This window comes from Cydia fagiglandana, chromosome 18 (assembly GCF_963556715.1).
Source record: "Cydia fagiglandana chromosome 18, ilCydFagi1.1, whole genome shotgun sequence".
NCBI classification, from domain to species: Eukaryota; Metazoa; Arthropoda; class Insecta; order Lepidoptera; family Tortricidae; genus Cydia; species Cydia fagiglandana.
The window spans coordinates 13,912,319-13,926,771 of NC_085949.1; the positions used below are offsets into that span (position 1 = coordinate 13,912,319).

Consider the following 14,453-nt stretch of genomic DNA (forward strand, 5'->3'; position numbering starts at 1 on the left):
TAAATTAAGAACGGGTCACTTACGTATTTTAAGTCGAAAAACGCTCGAAATGTTTCACTCCGTACCGAGGAGTGTCATCAGGAGCTTGCGTTTACGGTGACGGACCGGCGCAGACTGCGGGCCGCAATACGTGAGTGACCCGTAGTATCTCACGGAAGTTTTGTTAGTTTACTTAATTGTTTATTTAATTGGTGAATACCATAAGTTAACACGTTTACCGTCCGTGCATTATATGACATGCACCGTCAAACTAGCTCTGTCACGTCCAAGTGACGTCAGAAATGGGTATGCTCTATACATTTGTGCATTACCTGTAATGCACGGACGTATCGATCCATGTGAGTAGTGAAGGCGAGGGACAGTTAAAGTGTTAATTTTACTGTTAGTCATTTCGGGTGTGTACTATGGGATTGTGACCGTGTTTCATATAAACGCAATTCTAGATATTTATTTTTTAGTGACAAAGGGACTCATAAAATGCTCAAAAACTTCTATCTCTTAGAGTTTCTAATTCAGAAAATAAGTTGACGATATAACATTTGTTTATACGGGACCACCATGAAGTGACCTGTAGGATAATAGACTTAATATGCTTTTTGATTGAATCAAAAAGTAAATCAGTTTGATTATAATATATTTACCTACTTGTGCAATGGACTACAATACATATTGTATTTACCTAATACAGATTATACTACCTACAGACAGGGGTACTATAGTCGCACCAAACAAAGTCTGCAGCGGATTTGATAGCCCACGCAGTGTAAGTGATATGTATAACGTCATAATTTCATAGAAGTTTGACGTTTAATACTCGTATGACACTTGCACTGCGTCGGCTATCAAAATCGCTGCAGACTTTTTACGGTCTGACTTTACTCAGATTGTTGGTTTTCATTAAGAAAACTTCTTGATTGGGGTAAAAGTACGTTAAAATTGTATCTGTATTATTCAGTTTGAATTGTACCTAGTATTAAGTTAAAATAAAAATGGCCTCAATAGATTTAAATAATAAGACATTGTGATAATTCCACAAGTTTATTTTAGATTCTTTTAAAGTGAGAATGTTTTTATTTATTTTGAATTAAAATAAAAATGGCCTCAATAAATTTAAATAATAAGACATTGTGATAATTCAACAAGTTTATTTTAGAATGTTTTAAAGTGAGAATGATTTTATTTATTTTGATATTTAATAGGCAATGGTGCTTAGCATAACAATGTGTTGCAATGTTTAATAACATAAGGTGCTATAAGCGCTTCTAGGATAAGAATAAAATTCTTAAGAATTAATGATATAATGTTATTGCACTTAAAGACTTTTAATATAGTCTATTGAGTATTTCAATCGCTGTTTTGTTTTATTTCAATCTTTCACGATATAAATAGAGGCACCGATCGGTCCAGTAGGTATGTTGTAAAAAGTACAAGCAGCAACATTCCTCACTGTGCATCGATAGACCTTATTACGAAAGGCATAATTAAGGTCCACCGATGTTCAGTTAACAGTATAGCTTAATGAGAGAGTGAGATGTACAGTCAAGGAATTTAAATTCCGACCCATTTCGTACTTTGTCACAGTGACAACCGTATGAGGTGGTATGAGGTCTCTAATAGCGGCTTTCATATTGATTGTCACTGTGACAAAGTACGAAATGGGTCGGAATTTAAATTCCTTGACTGTACTGACATTGACAGGTGGAATGCCACCCTTAAGCCCCATTTAGACGATGCGAGTGTCATTACATTGCGGTTTTTGATCGGTCGGTCGAATTGGACGTAACCAACAGTCCGCAATGTAACTAAAATCGCATGCGAGTTCGCGCGCCGTCTAACACCATCCTAACCCGGGTTTAAGAGGTTAAACCGTTAACCCAGTGTCAAATTGTAGTGGTAACCATGGTAACTCCATGTTCAACCGGTTAGCCCCGGGTTAGAAGAATGATGCAAGTGGCCCATAGTCATTTTGTGGTTTTCAACTACTGCTTGGTCTTCTTCTTAATGTAAGTCCTATAATAAAAGTCTCCGAACATGAGCACCATGAAGAGGTTCTGCGGAAACATGATGTAGGCGCAGGGGCGCGGGAAGTCGCACTCGCGCTTCACCGCCAGTATGCCGAAGTGTACCATCAGGTATGTGAACTGCAACTGAAACAATTTAATTGGTAAATGTATTCAGGTACTTAATGGAAAAAACACTAAAAAATGCCTCTTATTGCAACGGAATATGAGTGATTTCCGGAATAACTCAATTTTCGAAATTAACCGAATAATCTTTATTTATCTTGTCTTTATATTGGGGTTTTCGGGGCCGAAAAGTCGATCTAGTTAGGTCTTATCTCGGGAAAAATGCGCATTTTTGAGTTTTTATATGATTTCCGAGCAAATTAAGCTCGGTCCTCCCAGATGACCCAGATATTAGAACTTTATCTACGCCATGCACGTCCGATATAGTGCTATTTAATTTTTGTAGGCGCTCGAACGCTTTGTCTTTATACGATCCGAATGAAGGATCAAGGTGGAATCAAGATAAATAATGAATGTACAATAGTCGACTGAGCATGGAATCAAGATCACATCATGTATGTACAAGAGTTTGCACTGTGCATTTTAGTTCGTAATGCTAAGCCAGTGATAGCAGGTCCATGCATTCTCAGACTTATTATGTGGTTCTTAATAGACTGAACTTACATTAACCTCCACCATATTGTCTGTAGGTAATACAGTCAAGTCTAAAAATATGAGTGCACTCATCATACTCAAAAATATAGTCCCATAGCTCTTATGTCAGCGAATTAAGAACTATGGGACATATATTTGAGTACCTAAGCTGTGTGCAAACATATTTTACACTTGACACAGACATATTATACCAGCTATATATTTACTATTTGCAGTTGCGTAACGTGTTTCTTCCACCACAACGAGTGCCTGTAGGAGTCGTCCCAGGACGTGAGCAGGTAGTAGGTGTACATCACCATGTGCACGATCGAGTTGAGGGTCACCAGCATTGTCATGTGCCCGCCTGGTATAACAGAGTGTCAGAGAGGCAGTTATTGTTATACTTACTATTTGCAGTTGCGTAGCGTGTTTCTTCCACCACAGCGAGTGCCTGTAGGAGTCGTCCCAGGACGTGAGCAGGTAGTAGGTGTACATCACCATGTGCACGATCGAGTTGAGGGTCACCAGCATTGTCATGTGCCCGCCTGGTATAACAGAGTGTCAGAGAGGCAGTTATTGTTATACTTACTATTTGCAGTTGCGTAGCGTGTTTCTTCCACCACAGCGAGTGCCTGTAGGAGTCGTCCCAGGACGTGAGCAGGTAGTAGGTGTACATCACCATGTGCACGAACGAGTTGAGGGTCACCAGCATTGTCATGTGCCCGCCTGGTAAAACATAGTGTCAGAGAGGCAGTTATTGTTATACTTAATATTTGAAGCTGCGTGACGTGTTTCTTCCACCACAGCGAGTGCCTGTATGAGTCGTCCCAGGACGTGAGCAGGTAGTAGGTGTACATCACCATGTGCACGAACGAGTTGAGGGTCACCAGCATTGTCATGTGCCCGCCTGGTATAACAGAGTGTCAGAGAGGCAGTTATTGTTATACTTACTATTTGCAGTTGCGTAACGTGTTTCTTCCACCACAGCGAGTGCCTGTAGGAGTCGTCCCAGGACGTGAGCAGGTAGTAGGTGTACATCACCATGTGCACGAACGAGTTGAGGGTCACCAGCATTGTCATGTGCCCGCCTGGTAAAACATAGTGTCAGAGAGGCAGTTATTGTTATACTTACTATTTGCAGTTGCGTAACGTGTTTCTTCCACCACAGCGAGTGCCTGTAGGAGTCGTCCCAGGACGTGAGCAGGTAGTAGGTGTACATCACCATGTGCACGATCGAGTTGAGGGTCACCAGCATTGTCATGTGCCCGCCTGGTAAAACACAGTGTCAGAGAGGCAGTTATTGTTATACTTACTATTTGCAGTTGCGTAACGTGTTTCTTCCACCACAGCGAGTGCCTGTAGGAGTCGTCCCAGGACGTGAGCAGGTAGTAGGTGTACATCACCATGTGCACGAACGAGTTGAGGGTCACCAGCATTGTCATGTGCCCGCCTGGTAAAACAGAGAATGTCAGAATGAACACGTGACTAGGTAGCCAAGAAAATGCGTGTCGCGATTAAAGGAAAGACGTGTTTTGTCAAACATATTGTAGCCCGAATTTGACCGCTGATGTAGATGAAGCCGTTCCGCGCAATATGGTGGCCGTCGTGGTTCGAAGGTTCGAACTCCGTTTCGTAAGGCCTGATATCCATTACTCATTCCGTCCTCGGCTACCTTGGGTTCTAAAAGTCTAAGCCCTCTTAAGGGGCTCACAAGGGCTTGTGCACAAATCACGCGAGTGGGGGTGGGGGAAAAGAATCTAAAAGTAGCCGAAAACACCTCGCGTGATTTGTGCACAACTCCTTAACAGTCGCTGGACGATATCAATCTGTCAGTTAATCGGTGGTTAATCGCAAAAGGGGACAGTTCTGAACAACTAACAAGCTGATATCGTCCGGCGAACTGGTAATCTGTGGGCCCCTTTATACAAACTTGCCGACACGTTTGTGAAATCTGACGAAAAAATATATCGCGTTCGTTGTCTGCAAGAAGTACAATCGATTGTGAGCCTTGCTGTAAGAAAACAAGGTATAATTTTGTTTATGTTTTAAAAGTGTTTGTAACATAAGTATTTGATGAAGTGTGAATCTCACCTGGCACCCACTTGGTGATGCCCCACGCCACCATTATCACGCCGAAGTGATGGTACACGTGCAGGAACGTCACTTGTTCTTGTTTCTTCCTCAATATGAAGAAAACCTGCAATCCACAGGCTAAGTAAAATGGAAGAGTACTTGGCAGTAACTGCATGATGATATCACTACTTTTCACCATGTTCTGTATAGTCAAGTTTATAAGGAGTGGGCGTTTTAAAGTAATGTAATGTGAGTAAAGTAGTGATACCAACATGCAGTTACTGCAAAGTGTACTCTTCCATTTTATTTAACATGTGTATTGCAGGTTTTCATCATATTGATGAAGCGTGAATCTCACCTGGCACCCACTTGGTGATGCCCCACGCCACCATTATCATGCCGAAGTGATGGTACACGTGCAGGAACGTCACTTGTTCTCGTTTCTTCCTCAATATGAAGAAAACCTGCAATACACAGGTTTATAAAACGGAAGAGTACTCTTTCGAGTAACTGCATGTTGGTATCACTACTTTTCACCGTGTTTTGTATAGTCAAGTTTATAAGGAGTGAGTGTTTTCAAATAACGTGATGTGAGTGAATAACAGTCGGCAAAAATGTAGCAGAGCTATCGTCAAGATAATTTTGTAGCAGCGCATGCTACCTATTTGATTTGTACGATTCCCACCGATCGGCTGGAGTCGAGCCGCGTCGGAGCGCATTTTCAATGTGCCTAAACATTATGTAGGTATGGTAGAGTCCGTTCGAAGCCGTCCGCGTCTGCGAGGTGCCGATCGGCTTGCGGCCGTGCAAATGTAAAATACGCTACATTAACGCATTCACTGCCACCCTCTTTTCCTGGACATTCACCAGGTGCCGCACTTCTCTGTCACTATATATTTTTTATTTTTATTTTATTTATTTAATAATCAAGTATACAGTACCACTTTACAGAGTAATCCAATGCGCGATATGTATTACATAAAGGAAGACAAAAATAAATAATTTACAGGTAACAACACATTAAAAAATATTACACAAAGATTATTATTACAATTTAGACAAAATTAAATAATTAACATTTTACAACCTACTTAAAAATATTATTACAGTAAATATTATTACAGTATAACTAAATATTTGGCTGATAGCATAATTTCCAGCTTGTTATCTTTGTGAATTCACTCAGAGTGCAGTTAAATATATCTATTTTGGCGGAGACTTCGTTCAATATTACTATTGCCCTGACAATGGGCGCTTTGGCAAGTAAATTAGTGCGTGCAGTCGGGCGCGCAAACAGGCGCGGCGCCCGCCTTCGAGGCCCTAGAGGCACCAACAGTCCCAGTGAACCAAGTACTTCCGGGTTGTGAATTATCCCCCTTAATACTTTAAAAACGTATGTGACCAGTGCTAAATTTCTTCTCACCTCTAACTTGATGTACCCAACCATACCTAGGACAAAAAGTGTTGGGTACATCAAAGGGTAAAATGGATATACCCCATAGTTTTTGAAATATAGGTGTCTAAGAAATTTATTCTGTATTTTTTCAATTAGCATAATATATTTATTTTCGTATGGATTCCATATAAGTGCGCCACTTTCCAATCTACTCCTAACTAGGGCGTTGTATAGAGTCTTTACTGCTGTGGTGTTACGGAAATTCTTAGTCTGACGCAATATGAACCCTAAGTTTCTGTAGGCTTTCTTACAAATGCCTATAACGTGAGTCCTGAAGGACAAGTCAGGTTCAACGAGTACTCCTAGGTCTCGGACGGATGATACTCGTGTAGCCGGTTGCCCCCCTACGTTATAATCATAATGCAGAGGAGAGATCGCCCTACTGCATGTCATGACACTGCATTTGGACAAATTGAAATACAATTTATTTTTATTGCTCCAGTTAACTACTCTCTGTATGTCATTTTGTAATTTGTTACAATCAGCCAAATTACTTATTTTTAAGAAGAGTTTAATGTCATCAGCAAATAATAGACAATTTGCCTGCAGTACTACGTCTGGAAGATCATTAATCATAATAGTAAACCCTAATGGCCCCAAGTTGCTGCCCTGACTGACTCCTGAAAGTGTGCGATAACTGTTTGAAATAAAGCCTTTATAGTCAACATATTGGTTTCGGTCTCTAAAATAATTTGCAAAGAATTTAAGAAGTCGGGGAGTAAAACCGATGGCGGCAAGTTTAAGCAGTAGAACGTCATTGTCAACAGTATCGAACGCCTTTTTAAAATCAAAGTATGCGATATCAACTTGTCCACCTGGTTGGTCCAACTCTGGCGTCGCGTAGTTCATAAAGCACAAGAGATTACTCTCTGTGCTGCGGCCCGGCCGGAACCCATGTTGCGCATCACTTAATCTGGCGCTTACTTGAGGGAATATGGCGGCGTGCATAGCGGATTCGAAGACCTTGGCAAATGTCGACAGAACCGCCACAGGCCGGAATCCACTTACATCTGTTCCGGAGCCTCCTTTAGGTACGGGTGTCACTCGGGTCGTCTTCCAACGTTTCGGATAGACACTTTTATCTAGGCATAAATTAAAGATATGCAAGAGCGGCTCTGCTATTAGGACTCTACAATCCTTGACGACGTATGGTGGTATGCCATCGGGGCCGGCGGACCGCTTCGGCCTGAGGCGGCATAGGGCGGCACGCACGTCCTGCAGCTGCAGGTGTGCCACGTGCACGCGCGCGCCCGCTCCAGCGCCGCCCTCCGCCGCCGCGGCCGCCGCGTCAGCATCAAGGCGAGGTTCTATGTCGCCATACACGGACTGAAAGTATTTCGCGAGTTCTTCAGCGCACTCTTCCTGTCTCAATTTTTGCCCGTCTTTCGATATGCTACACTTATCGCTATCAGAGCGCCGAGATCGTACAAACCCCCAAAAGGAGGCAGGATCTAGGGTAAATCGGTCTTGTAAACGGTCTTGGTAATTTTCAAATGAACTACTAATGCTTTGTTTTACTTGAGTTCGATACAAAGAGAACATTTTATAATCACTATCTGCTCCACTGATCTTATATAATTTATGCCACTTAGCTTTTTCTTTTATCGCGCGTATGATATCTTTAGTGTACCATTCGGGGTATTTAAATTTGCTGTTTTGAATGATCTTTTTTTTTACAGGTGTGTTTCTGTTAATGATATTATTAATTTTATTATAAAAATACTGAACGGAAGTTTCGACATCCTTTAAGTTATATAATTCAGACCAGTCTACAAGTTCCATTTGGGAATATAATTCAAAAAAATTACACTTACGAAAGTTCCATTGCGGGTACTGCTGAGGATTATTTGTCACTGGTGGCGGGGGCGTGGGCTCCGACGACCGCGCGCGCGCGCACTGCAAGCTCACCTCCAGTGGCGGGTGATGATCGTCCACCGGGACCAGAGGATCCTGTGATTCTCTTACTGATAAATCTTGAACGCGTCTGTGCGTCAAAGGCACAGGCTGAAAGTCACGGTGACTCATATATGCGTCGGTGGCAGTGAATGCGTTAATTATTATGTAGAAATATAAGTAGTTGATCGCCAGACGCGTTCTTGCCATCAGTCAAACAACCCACGTTGTCATGTACAATACGAACGCTTCCGAGAAAATACGAAGGAATACATTTTTGCACTACATCTGTTGTTACGTCATTCTTAAAGAGCCGTTGCATAAATAGGCCTGGGACATTCTAATTACAGTGAAACCTGGATAAGTGGGATCTCAAGGGAGGAGCAAATTTGTCTCACTTAAAGAGGTTTTCCACTTACCCAGGCTCCCAGTTAGCCAGGTACAAATAAATTTTTGTCTCATTTACAAAGGGTTCCATTAATAGAGGTAAGAATAGATTATATTTCAGTTATAGAGGTGGTTAATAAGGTATTTAGTAATTATCTTTAAAAATAAATAAGGTAAAATAATCCTTGTCCCTAAATATTTTTTAAGTCTGTGTAAATATTTCTTTGAATTTATTTTGAATGATTCTCCAAAGGATTGATATTTCAAAATTAGATTAAATTTGATACGGACTTCATTGCGTATAAGAAATTTTATAAATAAAAAAATATTTTTTCGTGTTACTGAACAAAATTTCGTCTTTCGTTTCGATAATGTTAACTACTTAGGTACATAAATTAACCAAATCAAACTTGAAGTTGTTTTGACACAATTAGGCAAATGCGGAATTTGTGGATAGACTAAGAGTTAGTAAGAATACGGAAATTGTTCAATGAAGTCCAAGTTAGAGAGGTCATAGATTGACGTTATCTCAGATACAGAGGTCAATTCCCTATAAAATTCTAAAAAACAATTAGGAAAATGTAATCTTATAAATATAGTCTCAGTAAAAGAGGTAAAATACACTCTCTGTCTCAATTATAGAGGTAAATGTGACTATAAAATCACAACAACGAATCCCAGTTATAGAGGTTCCTTTTTTCTCACAAACAGAGGTAATTCAGTGCTAAACTGTCGGGACCGCACCATGAGTCCCAGCTATAGAGGTTTCTCACTTATCCAGGTCCCACTTAACCAGGTTTCACTGTAAATAGATATACATATTAGAAAACGCCCAACAGTACAACGAGCCCTTTAACGAGGTGTTAAAGGTTGAGGTTTAGGTACTTAGTTAAATAACGTTCACGCCACGCTTTAATTTGAATTCAATAGTAAGATTTGCATGATAGTTATAACATCCGCTGACCATGCAAATTATCCACGCGATGGATAACATAGTACCTAGATAGATATAGCCAATATAAGTAGAAATATATAAAGATATCACGAATCTTTACATTTGAGGAGTGTCTTTTAAAGAGGCGTATTTCTGTATGGATTTCATAGAAAAATAAATTTGAAAAGACACCTCATTTTATGGGTACTTAATCATTATCAATCAGGTACCTACCAAAGAGAGAGAAATCCCACTCGGTGAAACCTGGATAAGTGAAATCTCAAGGGACGAGCAAATTTGTCTCACTTAAAGAGGTTTTCCACTTACACAGGCTCCCAGTTAGCCAGGTAAAAATAAATTTCTGTCTCATTTACAGAGGGTTCCATTTATAGAGGTGAGAATAGAGTATATTTCAGTTATAGAGGTGGTTAATAAGGTATTTAGTAATTATCTTTAAAAATAAATAAGGTAAAATAATCCTTGTCCCTAAATATTTTTTAAGTCTATTTAAATATTTATTTGAATTTATTTTGAATGATTCTCCAAAGGAATATATATTTCAAAATTAAATTAAATTTGATACGGACTTCATTGCGTATTAGAAATTTAATAAATGAAAATTTATTTATTCGTGTTACTTATCAAAATTTCAGCTTTCGTTTCGATAGTTTTAACTACTTACATAAATTAACTAAATCAAACTTGAAGTTGTTTAGACACAATCAGGCAAATGCGGAATTTGTGGATAAACTAAGAGTTAGTAAGAATACGGAAATTGTTCAATGAAGTCCAAGTTAGAGAGGTCATAGATTGACGTTATCTCAGATACAGAAGTCAATTCCCTATAAAATTCTAAAAAACAATTAGGAAAATGTAATCTTATAAATATAGTCTCAGTAAAAGAGGTAAAATACACTCTCTGTCTCAATTATAGAGGTAAATGTGACTATAAAATCACAACAACGAATCCCAGTTATAGAAGTTCGTTTTTTCTCAGTAACAGAGGTAATTCAGTGCTAAAGTGTCGGGACCGCACCATGAGTCCCAGCTATAGAGGTTTCTCACTTATCCAGGTCCCACTTAACCAGGTTTCACTGTATTAATGCCTCTTTAAGTAGAGGGGTCTCTACTGTCTCTAGCATATTTGCGGATTGCATTCCTTTGCTAACCGTAGTTACTAAGCCCGCTTTATGTGCAAGGAGGGAATAGTGTCTAGGTAAAAAATAGCCGGGTACAGTGGCTCAAGCCCGTTACGCATAAATGGCTTAAATAGCATAACTGTAGAAGTAAAATCGTACCGTGTCTAGTAGGTCAATGATCTTGATGTAGAAGTACGCGTAGCAGACATGCCACGCGTACTCCACGCTGTTGGGGCCCTCGTCCACCGGCTGACAGAACAGGCGGTAGTGGCTGAACCAACCCAGCACGAGGCTCTATGGAATAAGAATTACATGAGAAACTTGAAAAATAATCGAAACTTCTTTCGGAATACATAGGTGAGGTGAGGTTATGTGGAAAAAGATGATATTAAATATTAAATAGAAGAGAAATAGAGTTAGACCAAGAAAAATCTGCAACGAGTTTCATAACACACGCAGTGCAAGTGTTATTTTAAATGGCAAAACTTATGACGTATTAATTAACACTTGCACTGCGTATGCTATCAAAATCTCGGCAGACTTTTCTTGGTCTAACTCTAATACCTAACAAACTTGGAGAAACTTTTTTCGGATATGACGTGGCAGTGGGCGATCCTTTGCCGCAGAGCCATTTGAATGTGATATATGTATATAGTAGGTCGTTAACCAGGGTTGCTCTGGGCCATAGTGTCATACCTACAGTCTACTCACTTTATAAACCACGTAGCCACACATAATAATCTGCGTGGCGTTGTAAACCGCTATGACGCCGCGCAGATCGTAAGCGCGCCGCGAGCGCATGAACGCCGGCAGCCAGTAGGACACGGACGCCAGGTAGAGCACGATGATGGCTACCCCCGGCCATGGCGTCCTCATGAGGAACCAGTTTTGGGTTCGCGGATCTTTGGTGGGAGAAAAATACGATAGAGCATAGCAGAACCATTCTATAATTTTGAAGTACACATAGCAATAGTCCTAATTACATCGGTGGACCTTATTACAAAAGGCATTTAAGGTCCAAGGTCCACCGATGTACAGTTAGATAACAGTGTGTGGGTGATGGTACCCAGAAAGGCGAGGCATCACTGCGAGTAATAGTGTGAGTAGCACTTTTTTTTTTATAAAATAAAAAATGCTAAGTAGAAATGTCTACAAACTATAGAATTAGCGTTTACATTTAATTTTAAGAATTCAAACAGTAAGACTTGGCAATATCCATAGTAGGTATATACCTAAATGAATCATTGTTTTGACTCAACTTACCTGCAATATCTTCATTTAAATAATAATATAATCTCACTGCAGCTTTTAAAATAAGCGCCATTTTAAAAATAACTTATTTTACACACATCGATGGTTACAACTGCTCTCCTAGGGTGACTGTAGGCAAAGAAGGTTCATTTCAAAGTGAAATGAAATTCAGTATTATACATTTTAATTTTATGCATTGTAACTATCCGTCCACACTATACATAATGTGATGATGCATACACCTTACCTTACTGCAAATATATTATAAGGTTCACCTTTTAACCGCCAGTAATTTTTGATCGAGCGTACTCGTGTCGCCACCGATAGTAATTGTACCACGCAGAGTAAGGTTGGCATAGTTACAGAAGTTATAAATGTGCTGTAAAAACCAAATCAGATCTTTGTCTTATTTATCAGACTGTGGCGAAATGAGCTGGATATGTATAATGTCTTATATATCAGACTCTGGCGGTTAAAGGGTTAATAGCCGGTTGTTTGGCTGTTAGTAGTGTTAGGCCCAATTGTACCATCCCACTAACCCGGGGTTAAGCGGTTAAACAGTTAAGTTAGTGTCAAATTATACTGGTAACCATGGTAACTCCAGGTTTAACCGGTTAACCCCGGGTTAGTGGAATGATGCAAGTGGCCTTAGTATAATACTATACGACTTAATACTTAATACGTAGGAACGTCAGCAGCAGAAGTTGCTAAGGGGCTATTCATAAATTACGTCATTTCAAATTAGGGGGGGGTCTGGACAATCGGATGACGGTAACATGAAATAGGAGGAAATGGGGTCATTTGAAGCGTGATTTTTGGATGATTATAGGGGGGGGGGTCGAAAATCGATGACGTAATTTATGGACAGCCCCTAAGCGGGCGAGGTGTTCAGAATTACCTTGACACGCTCTTATTCTCTTAACAATAAAGTCGCGTCAAGATCATCCTCAGTCGCTGTCGAACCTGAAGCCTCACGGCCCGGCCACGACATTGCGCGACTGGCGGCGGCGGCGGCGGCGGCGGCGGCAACCATAGGTTGGAGCGAGACACAGCGATTCTCGTTCCCACCTATGATTGCCACCACCGCCACCGCCGGTCGCGCAATGTCGTGGCCGAGCCGTGAAACTAGCGGAAGCCGATAAGCTAAGTCGAATATGGTGAGTAGAGTCTGTGCGGAAAGAGAAGAGTCGTGGCAGAAACGGGAACTAACATTTTAAATTTTATATGGCAATCCAACCTTTGTAAACAAACTTCTGTCATTGTATATTTTTATTAACAAAAACCGCAAGTTTTATGTATAAAATATTTTCAAAACACGATGAAACCGTACATAAAACCACAAGAAAAATTATATTTAACATTGTTCGGTTTTGTCAGCGGGAAGAAAACGGCTAAAAGCCGACTATCGACTTACAAAAAGTCGCGGAACGTGTTTCCGCTATTCGCGGGTATTGATGTTGTATTTAATATCAAATAATTACCTATTTAATAAGCCCCCTAAGTAACTTGTCTCCGGTAAATAATCGGTAAGTATATTCATTCAAAATATATAAATTTTCATAAATATGCAGGTCATTCATGATCTTTAAAATAACTGACAAATAGTCTTGATACTTTCCATTTTATGCATATTATTTATCATAGATTTATAAGGCGTTATTAGTTTAAGTTATTTATATGTAATTTTTTTTTCAGGATTGTGTAAAAGTAGCTACGGTATCTCGAATAAAAGACCGCTAAGTAGGTGATATGCAAGAATTCGTAATCTACGTGCCGGATTCAAGCACATCCAGTTCCTCACATCAGTCCCTGGTTGTTCTGAAGCTAGCTCAAACATAAGTGACATTGAATATTTTAATTCAGACGTCGATTACAAAGAATAAAACCTTTTCATAAAAATATTTCTTTATTTGTAAGTTCGTTTACTTAGGTTCTGTTACGAAATTATAAGTATTTCATATTTAGCAGACTTTTCGGCGAAGTAAAATATCGTGAGATGAGAGAACCGGACATATCCCAATAAGGCCTACCTACTTATGCACTATTTTTATTCATATTCATATTTATTATTAATAATGTACACATACATTACAAGTCAAGTTTACAATGGGTGAAATATATCCCAGATAGTAAAATTACAGTTCTAATGCCCAATTTTTACCCGATCTACCCGGTTTTGTATTAAAATAACTGTTGGACTGCACAGATTAGGTAGTACATAAATGAGACTCTATCTTGTTTGGTACTAAAATTACAGTTGTATTGGGCAGATTCTTAACTAGTTTTAGCAGTTTTGTCAATCGCACTGTCACTTTTTAGTATCTGAAACATAAAAACAAAAGTGTGTTTTAAAAAGAAAACTAGTGCCTGCGCTAAATCAGAGGATTGATTTGACGAGCCGACACCACCACCAGGCTCCGTTTAGTAAGCCATGGTAAAAAACCGGAACAAAAGGGGTACAAGTATCATGACCTTTAGTATCGTACTATAATCACGTGACCAGTGTTGTCAGCATAGCAAAAACCATAAAATAGCACTGGCGCGCCCTCAAATCCCACGACTCTTCTCTTTCCGCACAGACTCTAGTGTGATTTTATATTAAGTGGCTGAACAGCTGAAGAAGAAATTTGGCATTACAAGTGATTTAAATAAAAGGAAAC

The 14,453-nt window shown here is 39.8% G+C and overlaps 1 protein-coding gene across 1 annotated transcript; it reads right to left on the bottom strand.

The window, feature by feature from the left end:
• On the bottom strand, window positions 1-12,244 carry LOC134673186 (very long chain fatty acid elongase AAEL008004-like). The gene is made up of 6 exons (XM_063531141.1): window positions 11,806-12,244; window positions 11,254-11,444; window positions 10,702-10,836; window positions 5,092-5,197; window positions 3,974-4,110; window positions 1-2,147 (listed from the first exon to the last, which is right to left on the bottom strand). Exons 1-6 carry the CDS (start codon window positions 11,864-11,866, stop codon window positions 1,980-1,982), a joined length of 798 nt encoding a protein of 265 aa, XP_063387211.1. The 5' UTR covers window positions 11,867-12,244; the 3' UTR covers window positions 1-1,979.
• Between the last annotated feature and the right edge of the window lie 2,209 nt (window positions 12,245-14,453).